General features: G+C 33.4%; 2 protein-coding genes across 2 annotated transcripts; one reads left to right on the top strand and one right to left on the bottom strand.

Annotated features, from left to right (window-relative positions):
* Positions 1-4,732: 4,732 nt before the first annotated feature.
* On the bottom strand, positions 4,733-6,155 carry PPD6 (thylakoid lumenal protein (Mog1/PsbP/DUF1795-like photosystem II reaction center PsbP family protein)). Its single transcript, XM_079048366.1, has 3 exons — positions 5,760-6,155; positions 5,149-5,465; positions 4,733-5,069 (listed from the first exon to the last, which is right to left on the bottom strand). Exons 1-3 carry the CDS (start codon positions 6,058-6,060, stop codon positions 4,899-4,901), a joined length of 789 nt encoding a protein of 262 aa, XP_078904492.1. The 5' UTR covers positions 6,061-6,155; the 3' UTR covers positions 4,733-4,898.
* A 2,142-nt stretch (positions 6,156-8,297) lies between these two features.
* On the top strand, positions 8,298-11,674 carry SEC15A (exocyst complex component sec15A). Its single transcript, XM_079047765.1, has 2 exons — positions 8,298-8,476; positions 9,175-11,674. The coding sequence occupies exon 2, from the start codon at positions 9,191-9,193 to the stop codon at positions 11,552-11,554; it is 2,364 nt and encodes a 787-aa protein (XP_078903891.1). The 5' UTR covers positions 8,298-8,476; positions 9,175-9,190; the 3' UTR covers positions 11,555-11,674.
* Positions 11,675-15,371: the final 3,697 nt, after the last annotated feature.

Raw genomic sequence — 15,371 nt, 5'->3', positions numbered from 1 at the left:
ACTTAGAGTCAACGGGAGTCAATGTCACCACTTTGCCCAGAAGTTTTAGTGTGAGCTCAAGTAGATTGAGTAGTGGTGACCAGGATCTAGTAGAGTTAATGAGAATTGCCTCACGAAGAGGTCTGGCTAAAAAGGTCGAGTCTGAGTTTTTAAGGCAAAAAGGGTTAGCACATGGGTCGACCCGGATGAATGATGGGTTGCATAGTCGAAGTGTTGGTGTTATGGGGAAGATCGATGAAGATGAAAGTTTTGATTTTGGTGGGGGCAATGATTTTAAAATTAACGGTGTTAATTTTGCAAGAAGTAGAAGTCATGTTGGTTTAACACGAAATAATGGGATGTTCTAGAAATGACAAACAACATGGATAATACGTGTGAACACAATTTATTTGGTAGGGTGTGCAAAAAAAAAAATGTAAACCGGAAAAAATGAAAAAAAAAACAAAAGAAAACGAAAAATCTTAACTTAAAACACATGTTTTGGTTTTTATGTTTTATGAAAACAAGATTTTAGGTTTGATAGTTCGTTTTTGGTTTTGAAACCAAATGATATTGTATCTTAATACGAGAATGATATTATATCTTAATACGATATTATTTTTGTATCATATAAAAATTTATTACTAAATTAATTATTAGCGGTTTCTTTTAAGTTTCATTGCACTCCAATTTCATGAATTTGAATTCTAACAAGTCCATGCAATTGAGTATTGGAAAACCAAAAGTCTAACCCATAAATTAAAACTGAAAATAATCGAAGAAAATAATTTTTGGAACAGAAAACCATTTTTTTTTGGTTTTAAACAAAACCAAAACATGTTCATCCCTACTCTTTAAAAATAGTCTCGTTAATATTATAAATGAGTAACAATTTTTTTTTTTTACAAAATACTATTGTTTTTAAAATAGTGTTATCATACATTAAACAAGTGTAACCTTTTGTTGGCTTACTTAGCTAACCATTTGTTGGATTATTTGATTATCTTGGAACTTTACTTTGAATTATGGTTTCATATACCCTTTGACTTTGAATTATAGATTCATATACCTTTTGACTTTGGATTATGGGTTTATATACCTTTTGATTTTGGATTATGGATTTATAGCACCTTACACTTTTAACTATTGAAAATTTTGGAACTTTGACTGTTTTGAATTCATTTTAGAGGTTTGACTTAAGTGGGAGTGATCGTCATCATTACTTAATGTAGATGTAAAAACGTCAGTCTCTGGTATTCTCACTAGGCTTTCCATGCCTAACTGATACTTTGACATGTGTCCAGACTAGACTGAAAACACAAGAGGAGAGAATTAGAGATCATAGGGACTTTTATATGGATACAACCTTGTTGTGGTTTCATATTGACTATCTTATGATAGTAATTGATGCTAGCTACCTAGTCTTTTGAACTAAATAAATTTGTTTTGGGAGCATATTTGCACACTTTTAAACTTCAACCCATTTTTTTTTATTTTATTATTTTTTTATTTTTTATAATCCAATAATTTTATAAAGCTTTTTAAAACAATCCATGTGAGTGATGTTTTCACGTAGCATTAATATTGCAAATCTAACTCTTCTAGAATTCCTATGGACCTACGCCTAAAAAGAGTTGTACACATCTTAAATTGTGTTCCCTCAAAGTCTATCCTTAAAACTTTGTATGAATTGTGGGTGGGTAGGAAATCCAAACTTGATTATTTAAGAGTTTATTGTTGTCTGAATTAAGCCAATGTATACAACCATATATATGAACAAAGTAGACCCAAAGTCAATATATTGTTACTTTGTGCGTTATCCAAATAGGTCTAAAAGGGTTATAGTTTTTATGCCCCCTTGCATACCACTGGAATAGTATGTATCATCATTCTCTTATTTGTTTGAAGAAATTCGATCCATTTCATTAAATTGATGTTGTATTTTCAAGAATTAATTAGACATGTTTCTCTCGTGATGCATGTGTTTTATTATGCAACCATTTCAAATAAAAAAACTAGTTGCAAGAGAGTATGCATATAACCATCGAGAAAAAGACGGTGATGTTTTTTTATAACTATCGAACACAAAAAATGTTTTAGGATGGTGAAATAGAGGTTTTAACATTCAACAAAAACCGTATATAATTGTTTTCATGAAGTTTTACCCGGAATAATGGAATTCTCAAAAGAAGTTGTAGGACCATCACTTGATGCAATCCAAAACATGTATGATCACCAAAACATTTGAGATAAATATTTTTGGCATGTTGATTCATATAGTTTGTAATTACTAACATTTTAACGAGATTTTTTTTATATACTTCAATACTTTAAATAAAGGAGCAATATTGCCTTGGACGGAACTCTCGTGCATAAGTGCTGCCCAGCTTCTCATATAATGAACAAACAGTTTATAGAGGAAAATAAGGTGGCCAATGCTATGCAAATGTTTTGGGATTTGTGATTTTATAATGATATTTACTTTTGATTGATTGTAGAATACAAATGAGAAAGTCATACTTAATCCATATTTAGGCTTTTCGTTTCCTCTCCATTGTTTTCAAGTTTTATTTTGATTTTTTAATTTGTATATTTAATAATATTAAAATATATCAAGTATCAACACTCATAGATTGCATATAAATGTTATATTTTTGGTGTTGCATATCCCAACACTTGGTGGATTTTTATCTCAGTATCGTAACATCAAGTGCTGTAACATCAAACATCAAACATCAAGTATTGGTTAGTCAATTTCGACATCGACATGCTCTAACTAAAGAAGAAAAATCCAATCATATACATGCACAAACTGAGAAATGGTATTGAAGGTGTTCAAAGTGTCTTGACAACAATATTTTAAATATTAAAGCAAATGTCTCATTGTCCATTTTCATTGGAAAATAATGTGGTCATTACATTTTTTTTGTAGACTTATAGTACATAATTTCATAAGGAAATATAATAACCAAGATAAATTATTTGTGGAGTACGATGAAAACATTGTATTTAACAATAAATAAGTTAAGGAAGCTGGTGAAGAAGAACCACATAGGTTGTGTATCATGAAATTGTTAATCGATTGTAACGAATATTTGTATTTTATATTATCATCTGAATTTACTTTAATATTATATTCAATTTAATTTACTGCTCATCCCATTTTAAAAAAAAACAAAACTTTCGAAACATTTGTTGATACGGTCATATACAAATTTCTACTTTATTCTGATTACTAAACAAACAGTCATTTGTTATTTGATTCTTTTAAATAGAAAAATAAAATAATCATTTATTAATGTTCAGACTTACATAGTTTTAAAAATAAATAGTTTTTCTGTATATAACGTTTTATCCACGTACAATAGTTTTTCTGTATATAACATTTTATCCATATAAATATCATTATAGTTTTTCTGTATATAACATTTTATCCACGTATAATATTTTATCCATACAAATATCATTATAAATTCAGTTTATTTTATCAATTATGCACTTAATGGGAAAAAAACAAATAAAAAGAAAGAAAAAGGGGCCTTGAAAGTTGAACCTATAAGCTATAACAATGAAATTTAAAAGTCAGTTAAATATGAATCGGTCAACCGTCCACTGATGATCTATTATTCTATTATTATGATGTGGCAATGGGCCAAAGAGTAAAAGACATGGAAGAAAATGGCCTGCATAAGTCATATAGGCACAAATAAGTAAATACAACACAAGAATCAACTAAGCTTCAATTTTGCCTTGTTTTAAGTCATTAATAGACGACAATTTAAAGATACACATACATCATTTCTTAGATTAGACTCATTAGGACTATGTTTTTTTTAGTTTCCAAATGGATCTATTAATCGAGTCCAAGATGCCCAATACAGCATTTACACAAAACAAAGGTCAGCACTCTTAGAAAAAACACAATATATATATATATATATTATCTCATTTTAACCATTCATCATCCTACACAACTTCAATATTCACAACACTTCCCCTCTAAGATGAAGGTGACCATTAGCAAAGAAAACATGAACAGACAATGGTCTTGTTCCCCAGTGAGTTTTTTTAACAAAATTGGAGATTTTTATGTGAAAATAATGTCTAAATGGGCCAACCAATTAGAGTCAACAGGAGTCAATGTCACGACTTTGCCCAGAAGCTTTAGTGTGAGCTCAAGTAGATTGAGTAGTGGTGATAAGGATCTAGTAGAGTTAATGAGAATTGCCTCACAAAGGGGTCTGGCTAAAAAGGTTGAGTCTGAGTTCTTAAGGCAAAAAGGGTTAGATCATGGGTCGACCCGAATGAATAACGGGTTGCATAGTCGGAGTGTTGGTATTATGCGGAAGATTGATGAAGATGAAGGTTGTCAATTTGGTGGAAGTGATGATTTTAAAATTAATCGTGTTAATTTTGCAAGAAGTAGAAGCCATGTTGTTTTCACAAGAAAGAATGAAATGTTTTGACAAGATACCATTTCTTTGGTATTGTATCTTAATACAATATTATTTTTGTAACCTATATATAAGTTTATTACTTGATTAATTATTTAATGTCTTTCGAATTTCTATTGCACTCTAATTAGTTGTCTTCTTCTTTTTCTTCCAAGTGGATGACCGAACAAACTCCATTAATTCACATCTCTCTTTATTGAGTTTTTCTTTCTGCATTAAGTCAAAAAAAGAAACACACATACATAGCTTACAATACTAAACTTAGATTCGAGTAGCAAAGCTTAGAATCCACACAAACATTCACAAAACGAATTCAGGCAACACAACTTGCTGCCATTATTTGGCTCTATTATTTAAGCACACAAAATGTTTTTTATACAAAAAAGTGTATGGTTATACCATGTAAACAAAAGAATCGAGGAAGACTAGATTGATATTAGGATATAATTACATGTAGAAAAAGGATTAGACATGGAAGGAATCTACTATAGCTTTCAAAGTCTTTTGAGAAGTCGGCCACTGTTTATCACTAGCACTAGCCACAAATAAGATCACAGTGTTTCCCTTTGCTGTAGCCTTTGCAATGTTGTGTGAACCAGTCAATGCAAATGGAGTCTCCAACACATACCTATAGTACTGCAAATATAACAACAGTGTTACACAGACAGAACAGAACAGAACAGTACAGAACAAGACAAGACAGAACAGGTTGTACCGTTTGATCTCCGATCTTCTCAATAGAAGTTTCAAGCAGTTCATCTGAGTCATAACTATTTCCAGTAACAAACTGGCCAAGAGAGGCAATAACTCTTTCAGGGCTCCCAATATCTTCAATTGTTGCATTTGGTTTGTTGGTCAAACGCACCAAAGGTGAAGCCACTACTTGAACTTTACCCTGTTTTTCATTTTCAAATTTCACCTCTATCCACGGCTCTGCGCATTTGGGTTGACAGTAGTTTCCAGAAAGTATGTTAGCAATTCGCAATTGTTTCCAAGTTGGTGGAAGGACAAACTGGTATGGCTGCACATTTCCTGCACACAACTAAAATCAAAATTTTACTATAATAGAAATGCAGAAGCTACAAATTTTAAATAAAGATTATAGTCGCTAACTTTCAAGATAATTCTTATTATACATTCTAGTCCCAAAAGAAGGGGTGTCTAATTGGTTATCATAAATAGAAAATCAACAACTAAAAAATGATAAGTACTACATATAAAGGTATCTGATCATAAATATTTCGAAGATTGGATTTAATATATACATTTTTCATTCAGATTAGAGATTGATAAGGTCAAAATCGCAATCAAGAACTGAAATTTTACCTGCACGAAGAGCTGGAGTGTCTTTAGAAGAGGCTTGAAAGAGAACGAAATTAGGATCAGAAGTCGACTGGGGTAGATAGGTGCCAACCTCTATCTCTTTGGTTTTGGCCTGAGAAGGTGAAGGTGAATGTAACGGGATTATGGTGGTGAATGGTACTAACAGAGACAATCCTTTGAGGAATTGTCTTCTGGCAGGAGATTGATGGAATGATGGAGAGTCTAGGAGTGTAGGTTTGTTAGAAGAAATAGGTTTTGAAGAAGAGAAAATGGAGGATAGTGATGAAACCGAAGCGGAAGCCATGGTTGAAGAGAGATCGAGAGAGAGGTCTCCCGCTTTAATCAGGTTTTGGATGAGGTTTTTTAATGGTCGTTCTCTGGACCGCCACCCGTTCGTATTATTGGGATTGAAAATTTAGGCAAAATACAAAGTTTTTTTATTGGAAGTTTTTGTAAAAATAAAAGGAGAACGACTATTTAGGTTAGGGCCGTTCATGGGTCGGTTTTGGACCCAAACCCAACCTAACCCATAAATGGTCGGTTTCTAGTTTTCAGAATCCAATATGATCGGTTTCTGGTCGGTTCGGTTTCTCGAGTTCTGAAGTCGGTTTGGGCGGTTTTTCGGTTTCTTGGGTTCAACCCATATATTTACGGGTTCTGGGTTTAAACCCATGGGTTTTGGGTTTTAACCCATTTTCCATAAATGAAACAATAAGTTAAATACTTCAAAAAAAACATCAAATTTAAGTGAAATACTTCAAAAAACATGAGTCTTACAACAAATAGTCTATTACAAGTTAAAACCAAAGCCCGAAATAGTCTATTAAAACAAAAAAAAAACAATCAAGTATGGGTCGGTTTCTTGGGGCAGTTTGTCGGTTTTAAGTATGATCGGTTTCTCGGGTTGGATGGGTCGGTTTCTGGGTAAAAACCGAAACTGAACCTGATTTTTCGGTTTTTAAAAAAATCAAACCCTAACCGTCAGTTTTGCTTCGGTTTCGGTTTCGTCGGTTTTAGTCAGTTTCTCGGTTTTAGTCGGTTTCTTGGTTTGAGTTTGCTCACCCCAAGTTTAGGTTAATAAGTATTATTTTTGTATATATTTAATTATATTTATTTCGTATATAACTTATCATTAATTTTTTGTGAGTTCTTTAAAATCTATTGTTATCATCATCCATCGAATATTACAGGTTAATCTTTTTTTTTATATACAGTTTACTCTATTTTTTTATACAATGTACAAATCTTCCTCAATCGGTCAGGATATCCTCGTATCATCCCTCTGATTGCCATATGATGATGCGGAAGGATGGCCAGATGAACGTTTTAGTTTAACTGTGTCTGTTTCTCTCGGGACTCGATCGAGTCATTCTTGTGAAGAGATATTAATAGAGGGAGCAGATGCATGCTTTTTCTTTCAATAGCGGACCAAATGACTATATGATCAACAATATTCAACTATGCATCAATCATCATCTTCGGCCACCACCATTATCCACCTCCAACAACAAACATCGTCTCATATTATCTGACAAAGAACAATCAAGTTATGGTTTTGCGATGATTGGTTTCTTATTGGGTTCGTCGATACACAATGAATCAGAGAGCAATGGAATCTCAACCTAATTCTTCTATGGATCACAATGAAGTTTGTAAAAGGTAGACTCTTGAATATTTTATGTGTGATGCATATCAAAGACATGAGTGATAGTGAGAGAGAAACAATGTTGTCTCTGGTAGTTTCGACCAAACATATCAGGGGTAAGTATGATTGTGAAGCTTCTTGTGGTCTATTTAGGGTTCTCCGACAATATTTTTGTTTTCCGATGATGGATCATGGATGTATGGGTGTATGTATATCTTGTCGTGTTGGTCAAAGAAAATAACTGAAAAATGACCGGAAAAGTTGAAAGTGAATAAACGTGTACAAAAGTTAGTTTAATGGTTAAACATGTACAAAACTGTGAGTTTAATGATGTTTTAAAAAAAATAATTTTAATGATTTTTATTAAATAGATAAACTGACTCGATCTACAATAGTTGGTCAGAATGAGATTTCTTAAACAATAAATATGAGTTTAATGGTAAATTTTATCAAAAAATATGCTAAATATATACGAAAATGATAATTCATTACCATAGAAGGTTATTACCCCTAAAATAAAAGTAAAATTGCAACCCATATTACTAATTTTATAGATGAAGTTTTTCAATTTTCTAGATTACGTTGAATAAGAAAAAGTTGGATGATAATAACTTTTTGTTGAATAAAAGTTAATGAAAAAATTTATACATTTTTGTAAAATAAATTAATTTTTTTGAAATGACAAATATTAATATTAAACTATTTGTAAATTATTCTATCTATGTCTGTAACGAAGTCTCAAGGTTAAAGAGGAAAGACAACATTAGATATCGCTAGTCTAGAAGCCTTTAGTTAAAGTAAATTAAAATCGAATATTTTACTAAAAATAAAAAAACATAAACTTTGTAAAGTTAAACAATACTAGTATATTTTATTTAGAAAAGGGAAGCAAACAGGGGACATTTTTGTAGTTTGCCCTAAAAACAATGAACACCAGAAAACGGTAAAGGTTCAAACACAGCGGGCATTTCCAAGGGCGAATATTGTGATCATCGTCCTGTAGGAGGTTTTGGTTGTTTGAAATTGTTTCTCAATCAAACGAATTTTCCTTTCTCGATCAACACGACAATTTGCGGTAAGTTCCTCCATTTCAATCAATCTTTTCGAGTCTCTTGAGGTTTCCGTTAATGATTTAACGTATTCGTCAATGTAGACCGCATTTAGGTTTACTAAATTTACAAATTTCTCACTTCTGTGATGTTGATATCAGATTCGCTGGCGTACTCATTTCAGTTCATGATTTCGTTTTGTTCTTGCTATTGGATTTGCTGATTTTGTTTCTTATTATTTGTACGTTATGAAGCGTCTGAAAATCTCCGAAGACGTAAAATTGTTAAGTTAGTATTTGTATTAGGTTTCTATCTTTGCTTGATTTGCTTTCAATAACAGTGGAAAGCGTTTGAGTTAATGACTGAATATCATTTTGAGACGTTCATGCGTACCAAAGGTCACTTATTCCATATTTGAGGGTCTTGGTTAAATATGTAGCCAATTGTTTAACAGTTTTAGTTCATTGTCTTCTACTTTTAGCTTTGGAGCATCAGATTTTGGGTGTTTGAATCTTATTGACATCGAATTGTAACACTCAAAGAAAAATATATTTCAAATACATAGTTCTACTTCTGCCATTATAATCATAAAAATTACACCACTTTCATTTAATTTTCATGCAAATGAACTAATATAAGTCATCAATAAGACAATAACTGTTAGTTAATTAACATTATTGGTTTTTCTTTTTGTCATCATTTTCACGGGTTCATATTTCTGCAGGGTGTTGACTGCAACAATGAACGCAAAAAAATCAAGAAACGTTACAGAAAATGGGGAAACAGTTGAAGATTCAATCCTCATGACATTGATAGGCAATGGTGAGGATTTAGCACCAATGGTAAGACATTCATTTGAGATGGGAAAGCCTGAAACTCTTGTTCTCCAGCTAAAACACGTTGTGAAAAAGAAAGAAGTTGAGATTGAAGAACTCTGTAAGCTCCACTATGAAGAATTCATTGTTGCAGTTGATGAGCTTCGTGGTGTCCTCGTTGATGCAGAAGAGTTAAAAAGCGAGCTTGCAAGTGATAATTTCAGGTTACAAGAAATAGGAAGCGCATTACTTTTAAGACTTGAAGACCTTCTTGAATCTTATTCCATCAAAAAGAATGTTACAGAAGCTGTTAAAATGTCAAGAATGTGCGTTGAAGTGTTGGATCTTTGTATAAAGTGTAACAAATACGTAGCTGATGGACAGTTTTACCCTGCTCTGAAAGCCATTCATCAGATAGAGGAAAATTACATGAAGGTAATCCCTGTTAAAACCCTCAAAAACCTAGTGGAAAAACGAGTCCCAGTTATAAAAAATCACATTGAGAAAAAAGTATGTGGTGAAATCAATGAATGGCTTGTTCATATTCGTGGGACCTCTAAAGAAATTGGTCAAAAAGCAATTGGATTTGCTTCTTCTTCACGTCAAAGAAACGAAGACATGCTTGCAAGACAAAAGAAAGCAGAAGAAGAAAGCTGTTTAGGTCTTGGAGATTTCACTTATTCATTAGATGTTGAAGAAATTGATGATAATTCTGTTTTGAAGATCAATCTTATGCCTTTATATCGCGCGTATTACATCCACGTGTGTCTTGGAATCCGTGATCAGTTTCGTGAATACTATTTCAAAAATCGAATGTTACAACTAAATTCAGATCTTCAAGTCTCATCTCTACAACACTTTCTTTCATCACACCAAACTTATTTAGCACAAATCGCAGGTTATTTCATCGTTGAGGATCGTGTTCTTAGGACAGCTGGCGATTTGTTATCACCTAGTCAAGTTCAAGCAATGTGGGAAACAGCTGTATCGAAAGTGACTGAGAATCTGGAATATCAGTTTTCTCATATGGACACTGCAAGTCATCTTCTTTTGGTAAAAGACTATGTTACCCTTCTTGGTGCAACTCTCAGACAATATGGTTATGATGTGGGGTATATTCTTGATGCTTTGACTAATTCACGTGATAAATATCATGAGCTTCTTTTGGTGGAATGTCGACAACAGATTAAAGATGCAGTTAATGATGATGATTGTAAGCAAATGGTTTTGAAGGAGTCTGAATATTCAACTAATGTTCTTTGTTTTCATCTTCAGACATCTGAAATAATGCCAGGGTTTCCTTATGTGGCGCCTTTTTCATCTATGGTCCCTGATTGTTGTCGAATAATCAGATCTTTTATAAAAGATTCGGTTAATTACTTGTCGTATGGTGGTCAAACCAATTTCTTTGACTTTGCAAGAAAGTATCTTGACAAGTTGTTGATTGATGTATTGAATGATGTCATACTTTCCACCATTAAAAGTAGTAACACTGGAGTATCTCAAGCTATGCAGATTGCTGCTAATATATCGTTTCTTGAAAGAGCATGTGATTATTTTCTTCAAACTGCAGCTAAACAATGTGGGGTTCCTACTCGAATGATTGCAAGGCCTCAGACTACTTTAAATGCAAAAAATGTTCTGAAATCCACAAGGGAGAAATCTTATGTTGCTCTTGTGAACTTGGTCAACCATAAGTTGACCGAGTATTTGTCGCTTATGGAGAAAGTCAATTGGATTATTGATGACGTGGCGCAACATAAAAGCGAGTATATGAATGAGGTTGTTATGTATCTTGATACGCTTTTGTCGACAGCTCAGCAGGTTTTACCTCTGGATGTTATGTATAAAATTGGGAGTGGGGCCCTTGAGCATATTAACAATTCTTTTGTGAACACGCTTCTTAGTGATTCTTTAAAGAGGTTCACTGCGAATTGTGTGATGGGGATTAATAATGATTTCAAGACTCTGGAGGAGTTTGCAGATGAGAGGTTTCATAGTACTGGATTAAGTGAGATTTATAAAGAAGGTAGTTTTAGAGGGTGTTTGTTGGAAATGAGACAATTGATAAATCTTTTGTTGAGTAGTCAACCTGAGAACTTTATGAATCCAGTGATACGTATGAGGAATTACAACTCCTTGGATTACAAGAAACTGGCGATTATTTGTGAGAAGTATAAAGATTCACCTGATGGTTTGTTTGGGAGCCTTTCTAAGAGAGGTGCTAAACAGAGTAATCGTATGAAGTCAATGGATGTGTTAAAGAGAAGATTGAAGGATTTCAATTGAGAAAAATTTCAAAAGTTTTGCTGGGAGTGTAGTAGAATAAACCTGTTTTCTTTTGTTTATTCATTTTTATATGTTTTTATGGACGATAAATTACTTGTCTAATTATCTAGTTCATCCTAAGTTCTACCTCTATCTGCTCTTATTCTACATTTTTACTAATAATGATGAAGCCTATATGATGAAGTATTCTTAAAGCTCTGATGGCATACGTACACCAACACTTATAGATCCATAATTTTGGTATCTCTCTATCTTTCTCTATATATACATTTTTTTTTTGCTTATATCTATGTATTTGTTAAAGTAAATTATTTTATGCAGAATATAAGTTGTTTGAGGGTGCTATGCTTTTCTTCATAGCAGTCTTCCTTGCCATCAGAGATGACATATTGCAGGTATTATTACTGACTTTGTTCCAGAATCATTTATTGAGATAACTGTATTGATGAAATCAGAAGCAAGAACAGAGAAACAACAGCTTCATTGTATTGATTAATCACTCAAAATACCTAAATTTCCCCTCCACTAATAAGATGCTCATAAAGTTTGCTGAGTTTCCTATGTTACCCTTCCTTTTCTATAAAACGTGACTTAAGTGGATGCATAGCAATAACTTCCTGAATTGTCCATTATTTTGAAAAGATTGGTTAATACCTAAACGGACTGTTTTTTTATTGAAGTAAAAAGCCACTATAACTTGACCCCTTATTACAAAATAGATTTATGTTGGAATATATATATATTCCTGTAAAGAGGGCAATCCCTCAGGAAGTATAATAAAAACAAAAAGGTAGTAAAAGTGATGAGAGTGAGGAAAACAAAACTAAAGTTAAGGGAGATAAATGAAGACCAAGGAAGATAAAATAAATAATACATCTAAAACCTAACTAAGAAAAAGAAACAAGATTGGAGTGACTAAAAGGTCTTAATCGGGTTTGGAATAGTAGGAGGGACCGCATGCATTGGTGACATCTCTTTGGCTTTCCCAAGAGTAGGATGGTGGTGGTGATGGCTTTGATTTTTGTTTCCTGTTTCCAATTCTCTTTTACCGACATTTCAGTAAGCAAACGTCCATATAATGTATATGAATCAACTTTCAGAGTATCAGTGGGTTTCCAAGTTTTTTTGGCAATAAGACTAAAACCATCCTTACTAAAAAGTTGTAAAGGGATACATCTCCATAAATGTTTCACACGGGACCCTATTATGAATTGTCATTTCGAGGAAGGTTATTGAATCCCATGAATTGGGCCTGGGGTATCTTTAATACTCCAAAAAGTATTTATAACAAGCAAACATTTTGTTGTTAATATTTTTTTATGGTACTAGTTGTTGAACCGGGTTGCATTCACTAACAAATATTTTGTTTTTAATAAAATTTTGACAATTACATATAATTATATAAATGGTCTCACAAAAAATGTCATGAGCAATTTTTTGTAGGCTAATGCTATAACAACCTCTATTTTTTCCCAATTCCATCCCCTGATCTGATTTTTTTTTTTTATTTTTGTTGTTTTTTTCTCTATTTTGTTTTTTTTGTTGTTTTTAATTTTTTTAATTTTATATTTCAATCTTATTATGATTATTATTATTATTATTATTATTATTATTTCGATAACTGTATAAAATTCGGACGACATTATAAATTCGGACGACATTATAAATTTCGAACGACTATATAAAATGGAACAAAAGTGTAACGTCCCAAAAATTCAAGGAAAAAGTTTCATTTTTAAAACATTAATTCATATAACATTCTATTCCAAAATCATTCATTGTGAAAAATAGCATTTAAACATCACAGTAAAAATCACGACTAATCAAATGTGGAATAAACAAAAGTGCAATCACGCCGGGTCATTCCCTTTCGAAATGAAGTACCTGAAACCATAAACATGAAACTGTAAGCACAAAGCTTAGTGAGTTCCCCAAAATAACACATATTATAGATATCATTGGGCCTAGCTCGCACATTGGGCCCAACCCATAATAATGGGCCTAGACCTTCCTAACCAATGGGCCCAGCCTAACATGCAATTGGGCCTAACCCATCATACAATGAGCCTAACCCAACATATAATGGGCCCAACACTCTCATGTAGTTGGGCCCAACCTTACATGCATGTCATTGGGCCCAACCCATCATACAATGCATGAGTCACAAAGATAGCTAGCATCCTACATAACATATCTTAATATGCCGGTATTGGTGCCTTCGACCCACAGGTACAGTGAGGAGACTTACCTCAAACCGAGATAACCAAAACACACATACGTTGCTGCTACCGGGCTCCTCACACTGAAAATATCCAAAAATTATCCCTAATCAATAATTAAGGTACTCTCCCATAATCCAAGGTCCAATTCATATCTTATCATACCCAGGGGTAAAAGACTATTTTACCCTTCCTATATTTGGCCCAACAAAGCAAGTCCCAAACCCAAAACGACCTAAAGCCCAAAAATGGCCCAAGAGCCATTCTGGTGAGTACGCCTCGTGTACCACCGTAGTACGCCCGACGTACGATGCTGAAGCCCAAACTTAAATCTAATCTTCTTAATGCCTTAAGACTTTAAGCCCAACACTCATATCTGATTCAAAAGGGACGTCTTAAGTCATAAAGCTCCTGACTTTATGACTTTGCATGGCTTAATGGTGTCCAAACCAAAGCCCTAAATTCAGAACTTCACTAAAAGGCCACAAACTTATGCATGAAAGAGTTATACCTAACAAGATTCGATTTTTATGACTTAATGACCTCAACAAAGACCAGAAATGAGGCTCAAAGGTTCTGGAGTAACTTCTTGTGACAACCTGTAATCTCTATCTTGAAAAAGTCAAAATTGGTCAACTAAAGTCACACGTATCAAATAGAGGTCAAACTTATTTCTTTTATTATCTTAAAATAGCTAGGATAATGAATTTATAGGCGTATAAACCTAGTATTTTTAAGTGTTGTGTGTCTAAGGAAAGAAACCCTTGAAAATCGAGAACTTTCGCATGAGCCGCAAACCCCTCGCATGCGCGGTTATCCCTCGGACCGGAAACGGTTCGGACCGTAAATGGTTTGCAGCCGCGAACTATCTTTGGGCCGTGAACCTTCCTCGAACTGCAAACCCTACCTATATATATATATATATATATATATATATATATATATATATATATATATATATATGAGTTTGACCAAATTTATCCTCACTTCTACACTTCTAGCCGTGAACTCAAACTTTTACTCTCAAGATCTTCAACCGAAAACCCAAGTTTTCTCTCATCTATCACCCGAAGATCATCCAATTCACATCCGGATCTTATTAAGAACATCTAGTGTTCTTCTCTTCGAAATCAATCACCCTTCATTCTTGAGTTTGCGGCCGTAAACACCTACATCTCCTTCATTTCACCAAGAAACACCAAGAACACACACTTGTTTCCAGCCGAAAACACTTGAATCATCAAGAAGCCGTGAACCATTTACGGACGTACACACACCGAAGCCCATCCGTGAACATCGAAGACTAGCCGTAAACACCTTGCATCCTCTTGATTTCGGTTCTAACACTCCTTTTTGTAAGTAATTCTTACACCCTAGGTTGTTTCCTTAACTCCTTTGAGGTTATATTCACTAATTTTATGCCTATACATCGCATGAATCACTATTTAGGACTTATTTTGTCTCGGGATCTATCTAGTGGAGACAATCCTCCTATATCGAACATTCAAACGAATCACCCACACAAGGTGAGTTCATACCCCTATAATGTACTTTTTAAAAAAAAATGCTTTTAGGGGGGGGGGGGGGGGGAATACAAG

The sequence above is a fragment of the Lactuca virosa genome, chromosome 5 (genome assembly GCF_052849685.1).
Source record: "Lactuca virosa cultivar CGN04683 chromosome 5, Lactuca_virosa_CGN04683_v6, whole genome shotgun sequence".
Lineage (NCBI taxonomy): Eukaryota > Viridiplantae > Streptophyta > Magnoliopsida > Asterales > Asteraceae > Lactuca > Lactuca virosa.
Note: the sequence above shows the minus strand (reverse complement) of the source record. Positions and strands in the feature narration are given on the sequence as shown.